This window comes from Chelonia mydas, chromosome 8, assembly GCF_015237465.2.
Source record: "Chelonia mydas isolate rCheMyd1 chromosome 8, rCheMyd1.pri.v2, whole genome shotgun sequence".
Lineage (NCBI taxonomy): Eukaryota > Metazoa > Chordata > Testudines > Cheloniidae > Chelonia > Chelonia mydas.
The window spans coordinates 75,489,078-75,512,020 of NC_057854.1; the positions used below are offsets into that span (position 1 = coordinate 75,489,078).

General features: G+C 41.1%; 1 protein-coding gene across 6 annotated transcripts in view; it reads right to left on the minus strand.

Annotated features, from left to right (window-relative positions):
• PKN2 (protein kinase N2) overlaps positions 1–22,943 on the minus strand; it is a 137,320-nt gene that overhangs the window by 67,928 nt on the left and 46,449 nt on the right. For all 6 annotated transcript variants that reach the window (XM_037907284.2, XM_037907285.2, XM_037907286.2 and 3 more), the window contains exons 2-3: positions 18,853–19,153; positions 4,115–4,266 (exon numbers count right to left, since the gene is read on the minus strand). In XM_037907284.2, coding sequence (XP_037763212.1) covers positions 4,115–4,266; positions 18,853–19,153 — 453 coding nt within the window. The remainder of the gene's footprint in view (positions 1–4,114; positions 4,267–18,852; positions 19,154–22,943) is intronic.

Below are 22,943 nucleotides of genomic sequence, written 5' to 3' on the forward strand. Positions count from 1 at the left end.
ACAAGACTGGTTTTTATGCAAAGAAGATCGGAGTGAAAGTTTAAAAATGTTGTAAATGCGCTCGGCTTTGTGTTTCGACTTTCGATCCAAGGCAGGCTTGTAAAAACATACATACTGAATATGTACGCGCTAATCATTAAATGTATGAACTGGGATTAAACAGAATAAAAGTACTGTATGTTGTAGACGAGACAGAAAACCATTTTTGCTTTACCGCGTTATGTCCGAATTTGTGTTATATCGGATCGCGTTATATTGGGGTAGAGGTGTATGTCTTTTTTTGACATGAGGTAACCAGAACTGCATGCAGTATTCAAGGTGTGAGTGTACCATGGAGTTATACAGTGGCATTTTGATATTTTCTGTTTCGTTATCTATCCCATCCCGAATAGTTCCCAACATTGGTAGTTTTTTTGATTGCTGCTGCACATTGAGCGGATGTTTTCGGAGACCTATCCACAGTGACTCCAAGATCTCTTCTTGAGTGGTAACTTAGAGCCCCATCATTTTATATAAAAAGAAAAGGAGTACTTGTGGCACCTTAGAGACTAACCAGTTTATTTGAGCATGAGCTTTCGTGAGCTACAGCTCACTTCATCGGATGCATAGCATATCGTGGAAACTGCAGAAGACATTATATACACACACAGAGACCATGAAACAAAACTTCCTCCCACCCCACTCCCCCGCTGGCAACAGCTTATCTAAAGTGATCATCAAGTGGAGCCATTTCCAGCACAAATCCAGGTTTTCTCACCCTTCCCCCCCCCCCCCCCCCCCCACACACACATACAAACTCACTCTCCTGCTGGCAACAGCCCATCCCCCTTTGAAACCCCTCTTTATAATGCGCATGATAATCAAGGTGGGTCACCTCCAGCACTAATCCAGGTTTTCTCACACACCCCCCCCCTCCAAAAACCACACACACAAACTCATTCTCCTGCTGGCAACAGCTCATCTTACAATGTGCACAGCAATAATCCAAGTTTAACCAGAACGTCTTGGGGGGGGTTTTGCAGGAAAAAAACAAGGGGAGACAGGCTACCTAGCATAATGACTTAGCCACTCCCAGTCTCTATTCAAGCCCAAATTAATAGTATCCAATTTGCAAATGAATTCCAATTCAGCAGTTTCTCGCTGGAGTCTGGATTTGAAGTTTTTTTGCTTTAAGATAGCGACCCTCATGTCTGTGATTGCGTGACCAGAGAGATTGAAGTGTTCTCCGACTGGTTTATGAATGTTATAATTCTTGACATCTGATTTGTGTCCATTTATTCTTTTACGTAGAGACTGTCCAGTTTGACCAATGTACATGGCAGAGGGGCATTGCTGGCACATGATGGCATATATCACATTGGTGGATGTGCAGGTGAACGAGCCTCTGATAGTGTGGCTGATGTTGTTAGGCCCTGTGATGGTGTCCCCTGAATAGATATGTGGCACAGTTGGCAACGGGCTTTGTTGCAAGGATAGGTTCCTGGGCTAGTGGTTCTGTTGTGTGGTATGGGGTTGTTGGTGAGTATTCGCTTCAGGTTGGGGGGCTGTACTTGCGCTATATTGATGACATCTTCATCATCTGGACCCATGGAAAAGAAGCCCTTGAGGAATTCCACCATGATTTCAACAATTTCCATCCCACCATCAACCTCAGCCTGGTCCAGTCCACACAAGAGATCCACTTCCTGGACACTACAGTGCTAATAAACGATGGTCACAACACCACCACCCTATACCGGAAACCTACTGACCGCTATTCCTACCTACATGCCTCCAGCTTTCACCCTGACCACACCACACGATCCACTGTCTACAGCCAAGCTCTGCGATACAACCGCATTTGCTCCAACCCCTCAGACAGAGACAAACACCTACAAGATCTCTATCAAGCATTCTTACAACTACAATACCCACCTGCGGAAGTGAAGAAACAGATTGATAGAGCCAGAAGAGTTCCCAGAAGTCACCTACTACAGGACAGGCCTAACAAAGAAAATAACAGAACGCCACTAGCCGTCACCTTCAGCCCCCAACTAAAACCCCTCCAACGCATTATTAAGGATCTACAACCTATCCTGAAGGATGACCCAACACTCTCACAAATCCTGGGAGAAAGGCCAGTCCTTGCCTACAGACAGCCCCCCAACCTGAAGCGAATACTCACCAACAACCACATACCACACAACAGAACCACTAGCCCAGGAACCTATCCTTGCAACAAAGCCCGTTGCCAACTGTGCCCACATATCTATTCAGGGGACACCATCACAGGGCCTAACAACATCAGCCACACTATCAGAGGCTCGTTCACCTGCACATCCACCAATGTGATATATGCCATCATGTGCCAGCAATGCCCCTCTGCCATGTACATTGGTCAACTGGACAGTCTCTACGTAAAAGAATAAATGGACACAAATCAGATGTCAAGAATTATAACATTCATAAACCAGTCGGAGAACACTTCAATCTCTCTGGTCACGAAATCACAGACATGAGGGTCGCTATCTTAAAGCAAAAAAACTTCAAATCCAGACTCCAGCGAGAAACTGCTGAATTGGAATTCATTTGCAAATTGGATACTATTAATTTGGGCTTGAATAGAGACTGGGAGTGGCTAAGTCATTATGCTAGGTAGCCTGTCTCCCCTTGTTTTTTTCCTGCAAAACCCCCCCCAAGACGTTCTGGTTAAACTTGGATTATTGCTGTGCACATTGTAAGATGAGCTGTTGCCAGCAGGAGAATGAGTTTGTGTGTGTGGTTTTTGGAGGGGGGGGGTGTGGGGGTGTGTGTGAGAAAACCTGGATTAGTGCTGGAGGTGACCCACCTTGATTATCATGCGCATTATAAAGAGGGGTTTCAAAGGGGGATGGGCTGTTGCCAGCAGGAGAGTGAGTTTGTATGTGTGTGTGGGGGGGGGGGGGGGGGAAGGGTGAGAAAACCTGGATTTGTGCTGGAAATGGCTCCACTTGATGATCACTTTAGATAAGCTGTTGCCAGCGGGGGAGTGGGGTGGGAGGAAGTTTTGTTTCATGGTCTCTGTGTGTATATAATGTCTTCTGCAGTTTCCACGATATGCTATGCATCCGATGAAGTGAGCTGTAGCTCACGAAAGCTCATGCTCAAATAAACTGGTTAGTCTCTAAGGTGCCACAAGTACTCCTTTTCTTTTTACGAATACAGACTAACACGGCTGTTACTCTGAAACCTATCATTTTATATGTATAGTTGGGATTATGTTTTCCAAATGTGCATTACTTTAATTTATCATCACTCAATTTCATGTACCATTTTGTTGCCCAGTCACCCAGTTTTGTGAGATTCCTTTGTAACTCTTCACAGTCAGTTTTGGATTTAAGTATCCTGAATAATTTTGTATCATCTGCAAATTTTGCCACCTCACCCTTCACCTCCTTTTCCATTTAATTTATAAATATGTTAAACAGAACAGGTTCCAGTACAGATCCTTAGGGAACCCTGCTATTTACCTCTCTGCATTGCGAAAGCTGACCATTTATTCCTACCCTTTATTTTCTATCTTTTAATCAGTTACTGACCCATGAAGAATCTTCCCTCTTATCCCATGACTGCGTACTTTGCTTATGAGCCTTTGATGGGGGACCTTATCAAGGCTTTCTAAAAGTCCAAGTACACTGTATCCACTGGATTACGCATGTCCACACACTTGTTGACTCCCTCAAAGTATTCTAATGGATTGGTGAGGCATGATTTCCCTTCATAAAAGCCATAATACCCAGAATAAGCATCACAATATGTCACACCATGTAGAGCACTACACAGCATGCCCTGCTTTTCAGAGTGAATCATGCATAATCAAAGATTAATAGGTGCTAGATTTCATAAACTCGATTCATTATGTAGGTTGAAACCCATGGGATAGAACTGATGAAAACTAAACCACCTCTAAACTTAACCACCTTCGGTAGGATGAAACCACACTTCTAGAGGTGAAGAGTATAACATTAATTGTCTAAGTTCTACATTACTATGTAGTTTCTTGAAATAAAAAATAGCACACTGTTCATATGTTCAAACTACATGATTTTTATATTTTTGGTTTTTTCAGTTTTCTTTAAGTATTTCAAAGCCTTACCTTTGAAGAGCCATTTGAATACATTTGTATCATATTCTCTGCTCCCTGCTTTACCTTCAGTTCTATATCCAATTGCTTTTTCAAGACCATCAATCTGTTGTTCGTAGAAAAACGAGGGTCACTGTTTGGAGTATCTGGTGTTCTGGGACACTCTGTGAATTAAATACAAGATGTAATTTTCATAACAAGCCAATAAAGCTTTTCTAATATACTTCAAATATAATGTTTAATAAAGAGAAAGCTTCGTATTTAAATATTAAAATTGTGCAGAGATATTTTGAGACAATACTGCAAATATGCTTTAATGTGAAAAACCCGGTGAAAGCCCAGTGACTGCTGCGCATGGGCTAATACACATGAATCACTGACTGGGTTGGTAAAAGGTACCCCGCTTTGTTTATCTGTCCCCATGGAGAATTTGTCTTTTCTAAGATGTCTGAAGTTTAAGGGCAAAGTGTAGTTTACCATCAAGCCTTCCCAAACCTTCCAACCCAACTTAAACTAGAAAAAGAAGAAAAGTTCCTGGATGACCATATTCAATAGTGATTGGTAAGGTCTACGAACAGATATATTAAATACATTATATCTAACATTTTTTCAATCATTAGAGACATGCCAGATGCAGTTTACAGCAAGATGAAGCAACTGGTAACATGAACTCTTCCTAACAATAGGTATATACTGTGCTGAGCGATTGCTGATTCAGGGGAACTAATGGAATCACAGGTATCTGGGTAATTAGTTGAGCAGCCAGATTACTGAAAAAGTATAACTTGGGAAAAGAGAATGATATATTCTTGCTTGGGAATGTTATTTTTTTAGATCTTGTAGCGGGGTGGTTACCCGCTCTTGTCCTGTGGGGCTTAAAAGCCAGCCCTGGGAGAGAGCCAGGGCTGAGGCCAAGAAAAGCTAGGCTGATTGGGGAAATGGCCACAGCTGGGCCAAGCCTCAATCAGGCCGCAGCTGGGCCTATAAAGGGGCTGCTAGGCAGAAGCTTAGCCACAGTGTCTCTCTGCGTTCAGAGAGGGAAGGGCCTGGCTGCAGGGACTGAGGTAATACTTATATTGGAGCAGGGCTGAGGGGGAAAGGCCTTGGGAGCAGGGGAGCTCTGGCCTGAAAACCCCCAGGCTGCGAGGCCTAGATTAGGGCCTATTAGGTACTGGGGTTGCAAGGGGGCAGCCCATAGATAGGCAGAGGCAGCAGGTCCAAAGCCCCTCGCCTGTGATGAGTGGCTGATACACTGCAGTCGGCCCCGGGGAGGGGGACTAAGCAATGACTGGCAGTGGCCAAGACTGAGGCGAGGTGGGGGTAGTGGGTGGGGTGTTCCGCAGGGAGGGGAGACCCTCAGGGATTGTTGAGGTTTACTGCTGGGGGCAGCACCCCAGTGGGAGGAGGCACTGGATCTTGGGAGGGACTGGGGCCGGTGGTAAGGCGGATCACCAGATGGCGCTCCAGAGGCTGACGAGCTAATTCCCAAGGGCAACCAGCAGGAGGTGCTGCCGGGTGAGTCTGGTTCTATTACAGATCCCTATTCCCTTTTTAACAGCATTTGTTGCAGCTTTTATCAACCAAGTTATACTGTCATCAACAAGTTCCATTACTTGTCAACTACTACCTCCTTTAGATAAGAAGTACATTAATCACTTATCCAAATTCCATCTCCTGGAGTACAAACTATTAATCTCTCCATTCTAAGAATTAGTGTTCACTTGATTATTTCCTATTGCTTAACCAGTTTTAATCCCCAGTAAGATTTTCTCTTTTCACCTGTCGCTAATAGGGCCCCTATCCAAACCTTTCTGAAAACCCAAGTAAATTACGCCCACCACATCATCTATTTTATTTCTTTTAAGCAGAAAATAATTTAGAGAGAGGCACTATATTAGAGAAGTCATCCTGGTTTGTCCCTAGAAATGTTATACTTAGAAGTCAGTGTTGTGATATTCTATTCTTATGTAAATTTTCAATTACTTTCCTTGGAACTAAAATGAGACTCACTGATCAACTTCCTAAGAACTTCTCGTTTTATATATATATACACACACACACACATACACACACAGAGAGAGAAAAAGAAAGAAAGAGGCACTACATTAGCAACTTCCCAATTTCAAATGCCAGTTATTTTTTAGCATGTGCTATTTCACATTACTTCTGCAGAACTTTCTGGTAAGTAGAATATACAGTAGTTCTGGAGATTTAATGCATTTGCTTTCAAGTCTGCCGTATAATTTTTCTCCTACAGATGTCAATCTCTGTCAAGGCTGCTCTCAGATTTCCCATACGAACTGCTTTTGGTGCAGCAATTTTCTGAATTGTCTTCTGCACCACACTTTCCTCATTCAGGTGCCTCCTAAAGTTTCACTTCATCCTTACTGCCCAAAAGCTCGGGTTAATAAAAATGTCATAACATTTTTAAAACCACCCAAGTTATTCCTTCCAGGTTTCCCAGTACATCCTGTTTTCTGGGCCTTAGCCCCGGCCTAAATGGAGAGTTGCATTGGTATAATTTAAGTTTCTTTAAACTATCTTTGTTAAACCAGTTCCAGAGGCTTGTTGGAAACAATTTGTTTAAACAGTCTTATTTCGGCTTAGTTTAAGATGACACAAACAGGTTTAAGACAAACCTAACCCACATGCCTCCATCTCTTCCATGTTCTCTCTCCCTTTTTTTGTCATTCCATTCAGCTAATCCTCATCTACCAATTTCCCCACTCAAACAAAACCAATAACATAATTATTATAACCTGTGCAAGCCATCACACCATCTACTCTACTTGCATATTTTTTACATAGAATAATTACCAGTTACTTAATTAGCTCAAGTGGTAGAGTCCCCAACCCTTCTGATGACCCATGTGGAGTCATTGTAGTTGGACATGATTAAGTTTGTTTTTACAGTTGCTTTTTAAAACACACATACTCAGGAAATTATAGAACCCTTCCCCTACATGAAAAGCACATTAAGATTCCAGAGTAAAACACTCAAAAGTTAGGAAATATCAGAATTAAGGTTACTTGTGCAACTGTAATTCACTCACCTTGTGCGTATGCATTATAATAGTCTTTAACAACACGATTCCTCCATCAGGTAGAACCAAAGTGACCCTTATATGGGTCATCAGCAGGGTTGGGACCTTTAGCTCCACAACACACTATTTGAGCTTACTGAGTAACTTGTAGCAATAGTAGTCTGTTATCTTCCATGTGGATTAACTACTAGAGGGGGAAAAAATCCATTTTGCTAGTGATTTTCACAGCTTTATACTAGACAGCAAAGAATGTTGAGACTCCAGAATCTTACATTCATTACCAGGTTTTGGAGGGGAGAGTTCTCTAATGGTTATAGACTTCTGCGCCTGTGCTCCTATTTTCCCATTAACTCTCCTCTTTCCTAACTCATATTCCTCTATCCTACCTAGCTCCTATTGTCCCCTGCCTAATCCTTCCCTGACTCCTTTGCACTCAAGTCAGGTTGCTTCCTCCTCCTTCTCCTTGCTGCCTGAGTGCTAGCAGAGGGCCACTGAGAGCCCCCGCCTGACATCACATTGGCCCCCTAGAGCACTGGTTTTCAAACTTTTTTTCTGGCAACCCAGCTGAAGAAAATTGTTGATGTCCGTGACCCAATGCAGCTGGGGATGAAGGGTTTGGGGTGTGGGAGGGGCTCAGGGCTGGGGCACGCACTTACCTCAGGCAGTTCCCAGTCAGCGGCACAGTGGGGGTGCAGAGGCAGGCTTTCTGCCTGTCCTGGCACCGCGGATCCTGCTGCGCCCCAGAAGTGGCCAGGAGCAGGTATGGCTCCTAGGTGGCTCTCGCCTGCAGGCACTGCCCTCGCCCCCATTGTCCGGGAACCAGTCAATGGGAGTGCAGAGCCAGTACTTGGGACAGGAGCAGCACACAGAGCCAATGCCCCTGACCCACCCCACAGGAGCCAGATCTTCTGCTGGCCACTTCTGGGGCACAGCGTGGTGTTGGAACAGGTAAGAACTAGCCTGCCTTAGCCGGGCAGCACCACCGATGGGACTGACCAGAGCCGCTGTGACCCAGTCCCTTCCATTCCGTGACCCAGTTCTGGGTCGCAACCCATGGTTTGAAAACCACTGCCCTAGAGGAACAAAAGCAGGAAAATTTCTGCTTAGCCCCTGCAGGATAGAGCACATTCAGTTGCTCTGTGGGGATGGAGCATGCTCAGTGAAGACAATCCTCAGAGAACATACTGTCGGGGTGCTGGAACAATTTGTATAGTGGGGGTATTGAGAGCCACCAAACCAAACTGTAAACCTGATGCAGCCGATGAAGTGAGCTGTAGCTCACGAAAGCTTATGCTCAAATAAATTTGTTAGTCTCTAAGGTGCCACAAATACTCCTTTTCTTTTTGCGGATACAGACTAACACAACTGCTACTCTGAAAACTGTAAACCCTATACACGATAGAAACCACTTCAAGCCAGGGGGTGCAGCATCACCCCTAGGACGGCATGGTCCTATGCATACTGCCAGCCTCCAACAGACTTTTACTGTGTATGTGTAAACTATAATTTTTCAGAGACTGACTACTTAACCAACTCAAATTTGGCTTTCACAGGAGAAGGCAAAAGGCACATCCCTAACACCAAAGCAAATGCATTTGTAAATTCTAAGTCCCTGCTCCCAAGCATGGAGGCATTAGATCTTCTCAAGGAAATGGCTGTTGGAATTTAACAAGAGCAAAACAATGTATTTTTGCTTATCTTGTCTTAGAAAACAAGAGAACCATTTTTTGCTGAAAGTCTTCCCCTCCCCACCTCCAAATAAAAAAAAAAGGGGGAAAGGAGGGAGAACCCTGAAGCAAGCATCTGGCATAGAAAATTTCATGTGAATGGTTTAAATTTTAAGCAACTGAAAACAAGATCTTATAGTTGAAAGTGTTGGGCAACCTTAACTATAGGCAGCACTACCAGCAAAGCCTTTAATGTCCCCTCTCTCTGTATATTGTCTGTTCAGGTTGTAAGTACTTTGGGGCAGGAGCTGTCTCTCATTCTATATTTGTACAGTACCTAGCACAATGTAGCTCCAGTCTCAATTAAGGCCAGTCAGGCACTACCATAACAAAAAACAAGAGTAATAAATTCATCCAGGTCATTTAAGTCAATTGGATTTAAGCAAATACTTAAAATTAAACATGATCTTAAGTACTTTGCTTAATTGGTACAAAAGAAGGTATTTTTCAGGCGGAAGAGGTATGTGTGAATAAAAGGTTCTCTAATTATTTAGCCACATTCGCTTGCACAATAATGAAAATGCAGTATTTAATTTATATATTTCATCCTTTAATTTTTATACTAATGAAGCTCGTAATCTTATTGCAGATGTGGAGAGCTTTACTGTACTGTGGATTAACAGCCTTTCACCTATTGATGCCTAGGTGAAGTTACAGTTTATGTAATGAGTGAAGTAGTTTGGCTTTCAATACAGATTTTAGTGGATGTCTATCTGGTTCCCATAACTAGCACAATATTTTTGCTCAGACTAGAAAACACAAGTGTTTTTTGATTAAAACTATTGGGTATTGGCAGAGTTGAATGCTAACGTACATCAGTTGCTTACACTACATTTTTTTAAAACAGTTTCAGTCTTTGGCTTTTGAGAGAGAGCACTAATTCACCAAATTCACAAAACAAGTTAAAGGAAATATTTTAACTCACTGATGACCCATTTCCCACATTTTTAAACAAGACCGGGTTAAATTTGAATCATGGTCATTTTCAGTTTGAAATGTTTTTGTTCATAATATATGACTGTGAGCTTTATTTTTTTTCTTTGGACTCTTTTTTGTAAAGTCTCTTCAGCTTGATTTGTACAGTACTAATTAGCAAACATGGTTTTTGCCTCTAAATCCTCACTTTGACAAACACTGCCACCCAAACTGCAGTCATTAGTGGAATAATTGAGCTCATCTCCTTCTGAAACTGTCCAGGATTCTTGCCTTGGATGCTAAGAGCATTATCTTTTCAACAAGCTCAGCATGAGATCTGGGAACCCAGGTTGCTTTCTGAATTTGGTGTCCCAGATGGTACTACAGCATGCTGCTAAGCTATTCAATTAGAAGCAAGCACCCTTGGTAACTAGTTAACTTTAATCTTATTTTAAATTATTTAATTGTATTTAGCTCCTTCAGTGTCATGACCAACAGAAGCTCCTGAGATGCACATTGCTGCATTTTTACTACCAACAGCTCATTTTTCAGGTAGCATTAGCCTTTCTAATTGTGTTCTCCACATTGTCTCCCCTCTTCATCATGGCTCTCTCTCTTCACCTTTCCCATTCCCTGCCCTTTTGGTTAAATCTACCTCCTGCCCGTTAGTTCTATGCTGTGTAACTGTAAGCATGTAACAGAAGAATAGATTTATAGGAGAAGAGATTAAATAAGGCCCAGGAAAAAGTGTGATGAGGTAAGGAAAGAGGCAATCAGATGCCTCATTTTCTCCCCCAAAAGTGTTCTGCAACAAGAATAAAGTAGTACATCCCATGGGGTACTTAGCTAAATAGGAGTCTGCATACCGTAAGTATTATATGAATAAACTGTTCACATGTTACAAGTCAAATAGTTCAGCATTGTGCTACTTGATTTACTGTTCTATGTAAATTGTAGTCGTAAGACATATGGGAGAGCATTAAGGTAACTTGAAAAAACACTTCTACATACGTGCACAAGGCAATAACAAAATAAACATGCCCATATTTTGGATTAGAATTAATCCTTCATATTTACAGTAGTAATGGCCACCAAGCATCCATTATCTTGTTTGTCAATGAAGCATAACTTAACACATATCCAATACAGTCTAATGCTTTTTTCTGGGTTAAACACCACCACATTGATTTAACTTTCCTAAAACTCTGCCTCTCACTTTGAGTAATGTAACATTCTGAAAGATAATGGGAGATCTAGATACAAAGCCTTACTTCTAAAACAAGGCTAGATACACCAGCAATTCTATAACAGAAAAAAAAAACTATTTTATGTTGTGGCAAAAGCTATTACCTTTGAATTATCAGAGAAAATATGCTGAACCTAATGGTAGATTCAATACTACAACTTTTTGAGCAATCTGTGCTTAATGACTGAGGTTTAATGCCAATTCCTCATCTAATCCTCCTCTTGAAGTGGCTGCTGAAAATAATTTCTGATGGCATTAAGATGTAGACCTCTAGCCAAAGCACCAACAAAAGACCTTTTATAATTCATATACATTTCTGAAATTAGATTTATTAGCAATTTAATTTGTAACAGTTATGGCAAGTATTTGTGTGTGTAAAAAAAATAAACTATGAATCTGATGTTCATAAAAAATAGGGCGTCGATTAATTGCAGTTAACTCATGCGATTAACTCAAAAAATGAACTGCGATTAAAAAAATTAATCGTACTGTTAAACAATAGAATACCAATTGAAATTTATTAAATATTTTGGATGTTTTTCTCTGATTACCCAGCACATGTTCATTTCAAGAACACGTTCAGAGCAGATTTGACAGAATGCAAAGAAGGTACCAATGTGAGATTTCTAAGGATAGACAGACCACTCAACCCAAGGTTTAAGAATCTGAAGTGCCTTCCAAAATCTGAGACGGACGAGGTGTGGAGAATGCTTTCAGATGTCTTAAAAGAGCAGCACTCTGATGTGGAAAATACAGAACCCAAACCACCAAAGAACATCAACCTTCTGCTGGTGGCATCTGACTCAGATAATGAAAATGAATATGCATCAGTCCGCTCTGCTTTTGATAGTTATCGAGCAGAACCTGTCATCAGCATGGACACACACATCTCTTCTGGAATGGTGGCTGAAGCATGAAGGGACATATGAATCTTTAGCACATCTGGCACGTAAATATCTTGCTATGCTGGCTACAACAGTGCCATGCGAAAGCCTGTTCTCACTTTCAGGTGACATTGTAAACAAAGACATGGGCAGCATTATCTCCTGCAAATTGTAACCAAACTTATTTGTCTGAGCGATTGGCTGAAGTAGGACTGAGTGGACTTGTAAGTTCTAAAGTTTTACATTGTTTTGTTTTTGAATTCAGTTATTTTTTGTACATAATTCTACATTTGTAAGTTCAACTTTCATAATAAGGAGATAGCACTACAGTGCTTGTACTAGGTTGTAATAAAAAAATAAATATAAAATGAGCACCATACACTTTGTATCCTGCATTGTAATTGAAATCAATATATTTGAAAATGTAGAAAATATCCAAAATATTTAAATAAATGGTATTCCATTATTGTCTAGCAGTGCAATTAATTTTTTTAATCACTTGACAGCCCTAATAAATAGTAGTACTGGCTACAGCTAGATGCTGTGCCATAATAAGAGTCCATATAACATTTGCATAGCATCTTCCTTCTGTAAATCCTGACGAGCTTTACAAAGATTATCTTTATAGCCATTTTATAGATTAAAAAACATGCAAGGAGAGGTAAATGACTTTCCCAAATTACCATAGCAAATCAGAGACAGAGAAAGAACCCAGGGTCTCCAGAGTTCCAGTTCCAGCGCTATCTAATGAATCACACTGCATTTAGGTGCTGTGCAGTCATCCATACATCACTTAATCAACATACCCTAATTCTGACTGGCAAAAACCCAGTTCTTTTATCCTTAAGTAGGACTATGGAAGTTATGTCTAGAGCCCTGAATCCAGCAAGTAAAGGAGAGTTTGACTTTACTGCTTTCCACAAACAGGCCATGGTGACCGTAGTGAATGCTATTTTCACAACTGTTAAGTCTTCTCTCACAAGGCCAGTTTGAGATCATGTCACCAAGTCTTAGGGTGACTTCTTCCCATATTCTGAAAGGCAAGGGACAACTGTCCCCCAAATGCATGAACACTGGGCAGGAAAAAGTTGTAACCTGTAGTTTAATCTATAACTAAGCAACTACTGGGAGTTCCCTACCAACCATGTGCAAGGTGGGATGTCCCCACAATCTAGCAAATGGTTATTGCAGAACTCACCGTGGCTCCTAAGCTTCTGTGCCAAGAATAAGTTTCCATATAACCCTGCAGTCTGAAATGTACTAAGAATAGCAGATGCTATCTGATGTAAAGATTCCCAGCACCCTCAAAGATTATGAATTTTGGGGTTGGTAGTGAGCATCTTTAAAGAGGCCAGATGAGAAACTGGACAATCAGCATTCCTTGAAAACTCCAAAGAGAACACCTCTGATCCAGGACAGAGAGTGAGTCAGCCCTCTGAATATAAAAAGATTGTGATCTTCACAGTCTAGCTACCTCCCAATAGATATTAAAGTTCATACATCTGAGCCTTTGTGTAGCAGGGCAGTTACCCCACTCCTAGAAAAAAGGCTAGGCTGATTGGGGAAGCAGCCACAGCTGGGGCCACGTCCGGCCTTGTTATAAGGGCTCAGAGAGGAGCTGGGTCAGTCTCTCTCCAGCCTGGGAACTCAGGGTACTGGAGTAGAGCAGTGCTGGGGAAAGGCAGGGGGCACTGGGGTTGCAGAGGTGCAGCCCGGGGTTAGGCAGGAGGCAGCTGGTCCAACCGCCCTGCCAGTGATGAGTTGCCATGAAAGACTGCAGTTTGCCCCAGTGAGCAGGGGCTAGATGAAGACTGGCAGTAGCCACTGAGGCAAGGTGGGTGAGAGGGTTGGCGGTTCCCCTGGGAGGGGAGACCCAGAGCGGGGGTACTGCAGAGGGCAGAACCCCAGGGTAAGAGGCACCAGGGTCCGGGAGGGACATGGGGGCCAGCAGCAGGCGAGACACCAGCCAGTAGGAGGCGCTCTGTATGTTGGAGAGCTAATTCCCAAGACAACCAGCAGGAGGCACTGCGCCAGTAAGTCATCGCTTCGCTACACTTTCAAAGATTACCAGTTTGATTTTGCGATGGACAGATGCTCACTAACATAAATTTATGACCAAAGCCAGGAATTTAACATTAACCCAGCATACCACCTAGTCCATGTGCATCCATTATCAAAAGAGGTTGTATCTGCACATCAGATTCTCAGTCTTGAGAAAGGAAATTTACTGATAGCAGGAGGTTTTTCCTGTGAATTAACAGCTGTATTAATGTGGAAGGAGCTCAGGGAGAAAATTAACTTAAATTACAAGTGCAAATGGCATACAAGAAAAATAAACATCTCAATGTTAGTTCTAAGTTTTTCCTCAATGATCAACTTAAACACTAACAAAAGATTCTTAAGGTTTCTAGTCTTCAGAAAGGTTGTAAAATATGTTGTTAAAGAATTTAAGGCTTCCATAGGAATAACTGATATGAACTAGAGCTAAGAACAAGAAGATATATACATTGAATTCATAAGAAACATTTCCTTCCCCCCGTCTCCTCGAGGAGACTTAAATATGCACGCATACCCCTAGATACAAGGAATTTACTGTATATTTGTAATTGTCAAATATAAAAATGACATACTTTGATAGGACAATATTGAAATAATCACTAAGAGCAAGACTGTAAAAGCTCTGTATGGACTTAAAAACAGCAATTAAATTAGAAAGAAAATTCAAAAATAGCACTGAGTAAATAGTGAGATTAACACCCAAGTAAAAGCAGACACCTATTAATCTTGTGGTTGGTAGTGTGGCAAGAACCTTCAGAGCAGCAACCTGAGGACACAGTCTCCCTGGGCTCATGCTGGAAAAAAAGAAGAGTCATCTCCTTTGTCTTTTACTTTAAAGCTCCAGTATGGAAGACAAAGAGGGCCCAAATAGTTTTGGAACTGCCACTTGTTAGCAAGAGGTATGGGGAAGCCTCTGCTGGATAACTCTGGCTTCTCAGGAAGGGATCAAAGGAAGAGTCAGACTCTTTCCCCTGGTTCTTCTGACCCAGCTCATGAGCTACACTGTTTTGTTGATGGTCAGTTGCACTTCATAGACTCATAGACTTTAAGGTCAGAAGGAACCATTCTGATCTTCTAGTCTGACCTCCTGCACAACGCAGGCCACAGAATCTCACCCACCCACTCCTGTAACAAACCCCTGACCTATGTCTGAGCTACTGAAGTCCTCAAATCATGGTTTAAAGACTTCAAGGTGCAGAGAATCCTCCAGCAAGTGACCCGGGCCCCACGCGGCAGAGGAAGGTGAAAAACCCGCAGGGCCTCTGCCAATCTTCCCTGGAGGAAAATTTTTTCCCGACCCCAAATATGGTGATCAGCTAAACCCTGAGCATGTGAGTAAGACTCATCAGCCAGACACCCAGGAAAGAATTCTCTGTAGTAACTCAGATCCCACCCTATCCAGTGTCCCATCCTAGGCCATTGGGCATATTTATCGCTAACAGTCAAAGATCAATTAATTGCCAAAATTAGGCTCTCTCATCATACCATCCCCTCCATAAACTTATCAAGCTTAGTCTTGAAACCAGATATGTCTTTTGCCTCCACTGCTCCCTTTGGAAGGCTATTCCAGAACTTCACTCCTCTGATGGTTAGAAACCTTCATCTAATTTCAAGTCTAAACTTCCTGATGGCCAGTTTATATCCATTTGTTCTTGTGTCCACATTGGTACTGATCTTAAATAATTCCTCTCCCTCCCTGGTATTTATCCCTCTTGATATATTTCTAGAGAAAAATCCTATCTCCCCCTCAGCCTTCTTTTGCTTCGGCTAAACAAGCCAAGCCCTTTGAGTTTCCTTTCGTAAGACAGATTTTCCATTCCTCGGATCATCCTAGCAGCCCTTCTCTGTACCTGTTCCAGTTTGAATTCATCCTTCTTAAACATGGGAGACCAGAACTGCACACAATATTTCAGATGAGGTCTCACCAGTGCCTTGTATAACAGTACTAACACTTCCTTATCTCTACTGGAAATACCTCGCCTGATGCATCCCAAGACCGCATTAGCTTTTTTAACAGCCATATCAGATTGGCGGCTCATAGTCATCCTGTAATCAACCAATACTCTGAGGTCGTCCTCCTCCTCCTCTGTTACTTCCAAGTCATGCGTCCCCAGTTTATAACAAAAATTCTTGTTATTAATCCCTAAATGTGCGACCTTGCACTTTTCACTATTAAATTTCATCCTATTACTATTACTCCAGTTTACGAGGTCATCCAGATCTTCCTGTAGGATATCCCGGGCCCTCTCTGTACTGGCAATACCTCCCAGCTTCGTGTCATCTGCAAACTTTATTAGCACATTCCCACTTTTTGTGCCAAGGTCAGTAATAAAAAGATTAAATAAGATTGGTCCCAAAACCAATCTCTGAGGAACTCCACTAGTAACCTCCTTCCAGCCTGACAGTTCATCTTTCAGTATGACCCGCTGTAGTCTCCCCTTTAACCAGTTCCTTATCCACCTTTCAATTTTCATATTGATCCCCATCTTTTCCAATTTGGCTAATAATTCCCCATGTGGAACCGTATCAGATGCCTTACTGAAATCAAGGTAAATTAGATCCACTGCGTTTCCTTTGTCTAATAAATCTGTTACCTTCTCAAAGAAGGAGATCAGGTTGGTTTGGCACGATCTACCTTTTGTAAAACCTTGTTGTATTTTGTCCCAATCACCATTGACCTCAATGTCCTTAACTACTTTCTCCTTCAAAATTTTTTCCAAGACCTTGCATACTACAGATGTCAAACTAACAGGCCTGTAGTTACCCGGATCCTTTCTTAAGAATAGGAACTATGTTAGCAATTCTCCAGTCATACGGTACAACCCCTGAGTTTACAGATTCATTAAAAATTCTTGCTAAATTCTTCCCGAATCGCACACTAGTAAACATCACTGGTGAACTCCTCTTGCGGCAGAGCTGCATGCATATTCTTTCCCAGGCCTTATGGAAGATGTTTACTACTAACTGAAAGCCACTTGGTCCTAGAGAAGCTGAAACTAAAACCAAAAAGCTAGCAAGCGAGTGCAAAGAGAGAAAAGAAGGGGAATGGAGACAGGAGGGACTGGCCCCAGTTTGTTTAGTGTTGTTGCTATTCAATAAGGGATGGGGAAGTTGTCTGTCATGTTCAAGAGCAACAGAGAAGCAGAAAAACTAAAAAAAAAAAAAAAAAAAAAAAAAAAGACTTGAAGTCAAAACATACTATTTAAAAGGGCTCTTTCAAAACCTTGATTTTTTTAAAAAAATTAAATTTAAAATCAATAGTGCGCCTTTCAAATACCAATTGCAGAGTAAAACCTGCAGCGACTGATTTGTGTACAGCATCCAGCAAAATGAGACCCCAGTCTTGGATGCTATTGTAATAGATATAATGATTCTTCTTGTAGACAAATAGCACTGGAAATCTCAAAAACATGACCCCTTTTAAAGTGTTTCATTTAAGAGAGAAAGTGGGATGTGACAAGTAACTCCACTCACCCGCTTCTGAAGTCATTCTATTCAAAAAAGCCTCCAAATTTATGTCTGTACAGATTTTTAAACAAGAATCCACCTGCAATCTAGGTATCTATTTCTTCACCTCATCATCAGCCACTTCAGTTCTCTGCAATGCTCTGTTACTTGATTATTGCACGTCTTAACTCATGAGAGAAATTACATATATGTTTTTAAATATATGTGACATGTAGAAGACATACATAAAATGTGTACATTTCCATTTCGCCCTGAAGCATACTTATAACCACCCTGAAGCAACCCCTCTGCCTCACAGATTCCAAAGTAGTTCTCATCCAGCCTTCTTTGGTTAGAGTGCATCTTGCAGGAAGACCAATAATAAAATGCACTGAACTCTATGCAAGCCTAACAAGGGTAACTCAGCACTTTGGCAGCATGCCATATTCTCAGATATCGTGAGTTACTGAAATCACCTGCCAGTATGTTTCAAGATTCTCACTGCATCCTCTACTTTAAAACAAGATTGATATGTTTTTTATTCTGTTGCCCAAACTTCTCAAGAGTTGACAGTTACTTAACAGACGCCCTCAATGGCATGTGTATATTTATACAGACTCATATTAGCAATATTTTAATGTCAAATCACCATACTGTCCTTATCCAAGTCATTTCACAATACTGAAAAAGGCATTTGTTTGACTGTTTACTTTCAAAACATTCCATTTTGAAATGCCAAGTTTGATATTTTTCAAAATTAATACCAACTCCCTGCACTTCCACAGAAAATACAAGTTAGAGTATAATGTAGTTTAAAATATCAGTAAATGACAGCTTCCACATATGTAAAATCCCTAAGATTTATTCAAATTATTATGATAAACAGCCATTTTTACTGTAAATTAGCCAACGAATAGAATAAGAACTAGTATTTTAGTTTCAAACTATTAAGGCAAGGGGTTCACAAACCTTTTCATAATGTAAATCACAAAACACCTCTCATGTACCACTTGCCCACCCATTTGCAATCACATAACATTCCTTCGGGAAACTACATGGAAAAGTAATATTAGGAAATTATTTTTATAATTTTGGCAGTCATCTTAAGCATTTTAGTAACTGGAAGTAATTGCAAGCACCACATGACTAGCGAGTGGTCTCCTGACCACAAGCAATTGCTCTGTGGACCACCAGTCATCTGAAAGACTACAGTTTAAAACTTACTTAAGGAATCTAAAACTACTCCAATTATTATGTGAGGCAAATATAAATGTATGTTGGTAATTCTTTAAAAAACTGTTGATACCCTGGTTGCAATAGCAATTCTTTATAATTAGAGGATTTCATTTAAAATAAATCAATGTAAATAAAAGTACAAAATGTCTAAGCTATGAGAAAAAAATTAATAGTTTTTAGTATTGTATTATACCTGTAACATCTTCTGGATCTGTTACAACAATGTGCGCATTTAATTCCTGTAATTTATGATGCAATTCTTCCAATTTCTTGTTCGATTTTTTCAAAATGTTGTCCACATAAGCCAAGTTTTTTTTATCTGTTGTGACCTTTCTCAGGTTCTCTGCTCCTTCCTTGATTTTAAGTTCCTTCCTTATTTCACGTTTGATTTGGTCCTTTATTTCATCCAACTTCTGTTGTACCATTGTGTCTGAGAAGTCCAATTTTTGGCCAATGCTTACATTTTCCGAGACTAGAAGACTTCGGGCATCCCCCTACAGGGAAAAGAAAAGCATAACCAGAGGTTAGCTGCTTGCATGACTAAAAACACTAGGCTTACGTCCAGAATATGTTAGACACTCACCTTGAGAAGCCATTTACTAAATATTTCTCTGTCATGCTGCCCCAACAAATCAACAAGCCCATAAAATTGTACAAATTCACTGAAGTTATGCTTTACAAGTAACAGATTTGTTTTAAATCTAGTGACACCTTTACTCTGCCTATTTTTTTTTTTTTTTTTTTTTTTTTTATGGAAAGAGACTTAAATACCTCTGGATTTGTCATGCACACATGCCTTGCCTTGGAGCCAACATCTGTATTTTTTCAAGATTTAATTGAGAGTTTTAGTAGACTAAGTGGATCTAAGCAGTAACATTTAATTCTTACAGTTAGTAACAAAGAAGAATGCCTATACATTTATTTAGAATTTCAGTAGTTACCCTATTTAAAAGTACTGAAAAAAAAAAAAAACCCAGAGCAACCATTTCATAGGCTTAAAGAAACACTGCAGTGTTTATAGATACTAGGTATTTTGGAACATATGTTACTCTAATGCAAGTTTCTCTTTCTGATTTGCTTCTTTTAAATTTTTATTTAGAGGGATTTAAAACATGAAATAAAAGTTGCAACTTCCCTTCTTGGCATAGGTAGATGGGCAGAGGAGGAGATTAAAGTATAAGAATAACTGATCAAAATAAGTTCCTGTAAAGCGTAGGAGTGGAGAGTGACATACAAAATAGTTATTTAAATTACAAGTGTGGTTCAAAATATTTTGTTTGTGTGGATCCTACTTATTCTACATGTATTCGCAGGGGCTGTGCCTGTACCCTGCTTACCCTCATGCCCCATTCACCTTGGGTATACAGAGCAAAGCAGCCCTCACAATTTCAGTTCCCTTGCTAATTCAGAATTCCAGTAAAGATGGATTCGGAAGGAACAGGGATGGAGTGCAGGTTGAGGATGCCACACCGACAAAATAGTTCAAAGAACCAGTTACTGTAAAGTAAGACTGAGTCTTTATCCATGTAGATCCCCTCCTTATGATAACTAGCTATTAGTTCCCAGATTAATAGGAGGAGGGTCTAAGGAGTCTTTATCTACAGCTAGCTAAATAAGGATTGCAGAATTGATCTGCTAATTTGGAATCTGATCTAGTCTCCAAATCCAGGGCATAACATTTAGTAACGGTATGTTCCTGAGCTGTAAGTAGCTACCCTGCAGATGTCTGATACAGGAATATTTCATAGGTATGTTAAAGAGGTTTCCAAGGCTGTTGTTGAAAGGGCCGTGACTGTTGAAGGAAGGTGTATATCTGCTAGTTAGTAACAGATTGATCCACTTGGATAATCTCTGGGAAGAAATGGTTTAACATTCTACAGCTCTCCCTAACGGAAAGAAAGCATGTGGATAAGAGTTAAATGCGGTGGGGATGTTCCGTAAGAACTATTAAGTTCCAAGGATGGGAAAGGCTATTGAATGGAATGATAGGTGTGAACCATTTTTTAAAGAAATTTTTAAACAGTGGGATGAGAGAACATAGAATTCTGAATGTGAAGGCGACAGGCTGAAACGGCAGCTAAATGGACCCTAATGGAGCGGATGGTAAGGCCCTGTAGCCTGCGGTGGAAGATGCAATCCAGAATTTTGGGAACAGAAGCTTGCAATGGGTCCAGACCTTGTTGTGAAGCCAGATACAAGATCTCTTCCACTTTCATCAGTAGACTGATCTTGTAAAGGGTTTCCTTCTCTGTGTCAGGGATTGTTCTACAAGTCCAAGACAGCCTCTCTGTGGGCTCATTCAGCGAACTTCCAAACAGGTACAGGGATGGAGACATGGATGGATAATTTGGCCTTGACAGTAAATCTTGCAGATTGGAGAAAGAGCTCTTATGAGCTTGTGTATTAGGGTGACTGGAATTAAAACAGAAAAAGGGATGAGAAGCATTGTGGAGGGACTCTGGCATGGTAAATTCTCTGAAGCAGAAGACAAATTTTTTGTTCTTGCAGGTGGCAAAAATAGATCTATCACAGGGAGCCCTATCCGTGGAATAAAGGCTTGAGAATGGAATCTATTAGTCACTACTCATGGCTGGCTGAATACTTTCTGCTGAAGTAATCTGCCAGATAGCTGTTTGCTCCTAGTAGGTGAAGAATCATGGGAGTTATCCTGTGAACATGGCAACATTTGCACGCACACACACACACACACACACACACACGCACTCACACAGCTATTGCTATACTACAATGGAGACATTATCTGTCAGGATCTCCACTGTTCTTTTCAAGAATGGTGGAAAACTCTGGAACCTAGCTGAATAACCCAGAGTTCGAGTACATTGGAATGGAGCAAGGACTCTCTCCAGGACTATACTGCTTTGAATTTGTAGGTGGTTTTGATAGATGCCTCCATGGCTGGTTGGGAGAGGACTATAATCAGCATCACCATGGGAGGTTGTGGTGCAGAATGGTACTCCTTTGCAACTATCTGTGGGGTTTGTCTACCAGTTCAGGGGAACTTGTATGGTTCCAACTCTTATAAGTTAAGTTTGGTGGTTGGAAAACATACTTCAGCCATGCAGAGGCATCTCATAAGTGCATGATGCCATGTGATATAATAATTTGAGAGTTTCTTGTTGCTGTTTCAAGATTATACCTGAAGCTGGAGATGATGGGTGTGATTGACTGATATCTGTCTAGAGAGATTTTGTCTTTGTTGACTTAGAATCTAGAAGATCCCCTATAAATTCTATGGATTTTGTTGGAGTGAGATTATTATTTATCATTCACTCTCAGACTGATGGAGTGAGTAAATTGCATGCTGTGGAGTAAATTTTCTGTACCCTGGATGAATCACTGTGTGACAATAAGTGTCCTGAAGTTGAGAGGCGTAAACCAATCTGAGCTTCTAGAGAGGATATGATGAAGGCTGGTGTCACCATTCTTAATTTAAATCAGCATATTAATTTGTGTAGTCACTTCAGGTACCTGATAGTTTCTTCTGGGAATCAGTAGTAGTGGGAACAGAAACCCTTCCCTACCCTCTGAACATCTAGGTACTACTTCTGTTGCTTCTAGGTTGTAGTAAGGAACCCACTTCCTCGTTCAGCTTTCTCTTGGAAGATGCATTTCTGAAGAGGAATCAGGGATTGGGTATGGGGCAAGGACTAGAACGGTATGGAGTGGCCTTCAGTAATAATCTCCTATAGCCATTGAACTGAAGTAATTACAGCCCAGGCTTAAGAGAAATGCAAAAGGCAGCAATCAAAAATGGAGCAGACAGAAAACTCCTCAACTTCAACCTGCCATATGGAAGATAATGCAGTGAAGGTAGTAGAGGAAGAAGACAGGGCTCATGTGGGAGAAGCAAGACTTCCTATAGAAGTATGGTCAGCAGCCCTCTGTTGCTGACAGGAGGAAGTTCTCTGTCTGAACCGGGCCTCAGGTTTCCTCTTAGTTGCAGGTGTACAGATACCCAAGAATCTCAGTGTAGCCCTAGAGTCCCTTAGGGTATGTAACAACTCATTTGCGAAGCAACTAAACAGGTCTGGCCCTTTGAAGGAAAGGTCTTCAATATTTGTTTGGACCTCTTTAGGAATCCCCAGGACTACCCTCTTCTTGGCAAAGGCTAGGACCACTGAACAGGCTGCTGTATCAGGGTCATCCGGGACTACTTGGTGGAAAGTTCTGTCTAACTTTCAAACTCCCTCTGAAACGATGGATCTCAAGACAGTCCTCACTTCCTGTGGGACCTTGGCAGTGAATGATGATACTCTTTGTCCC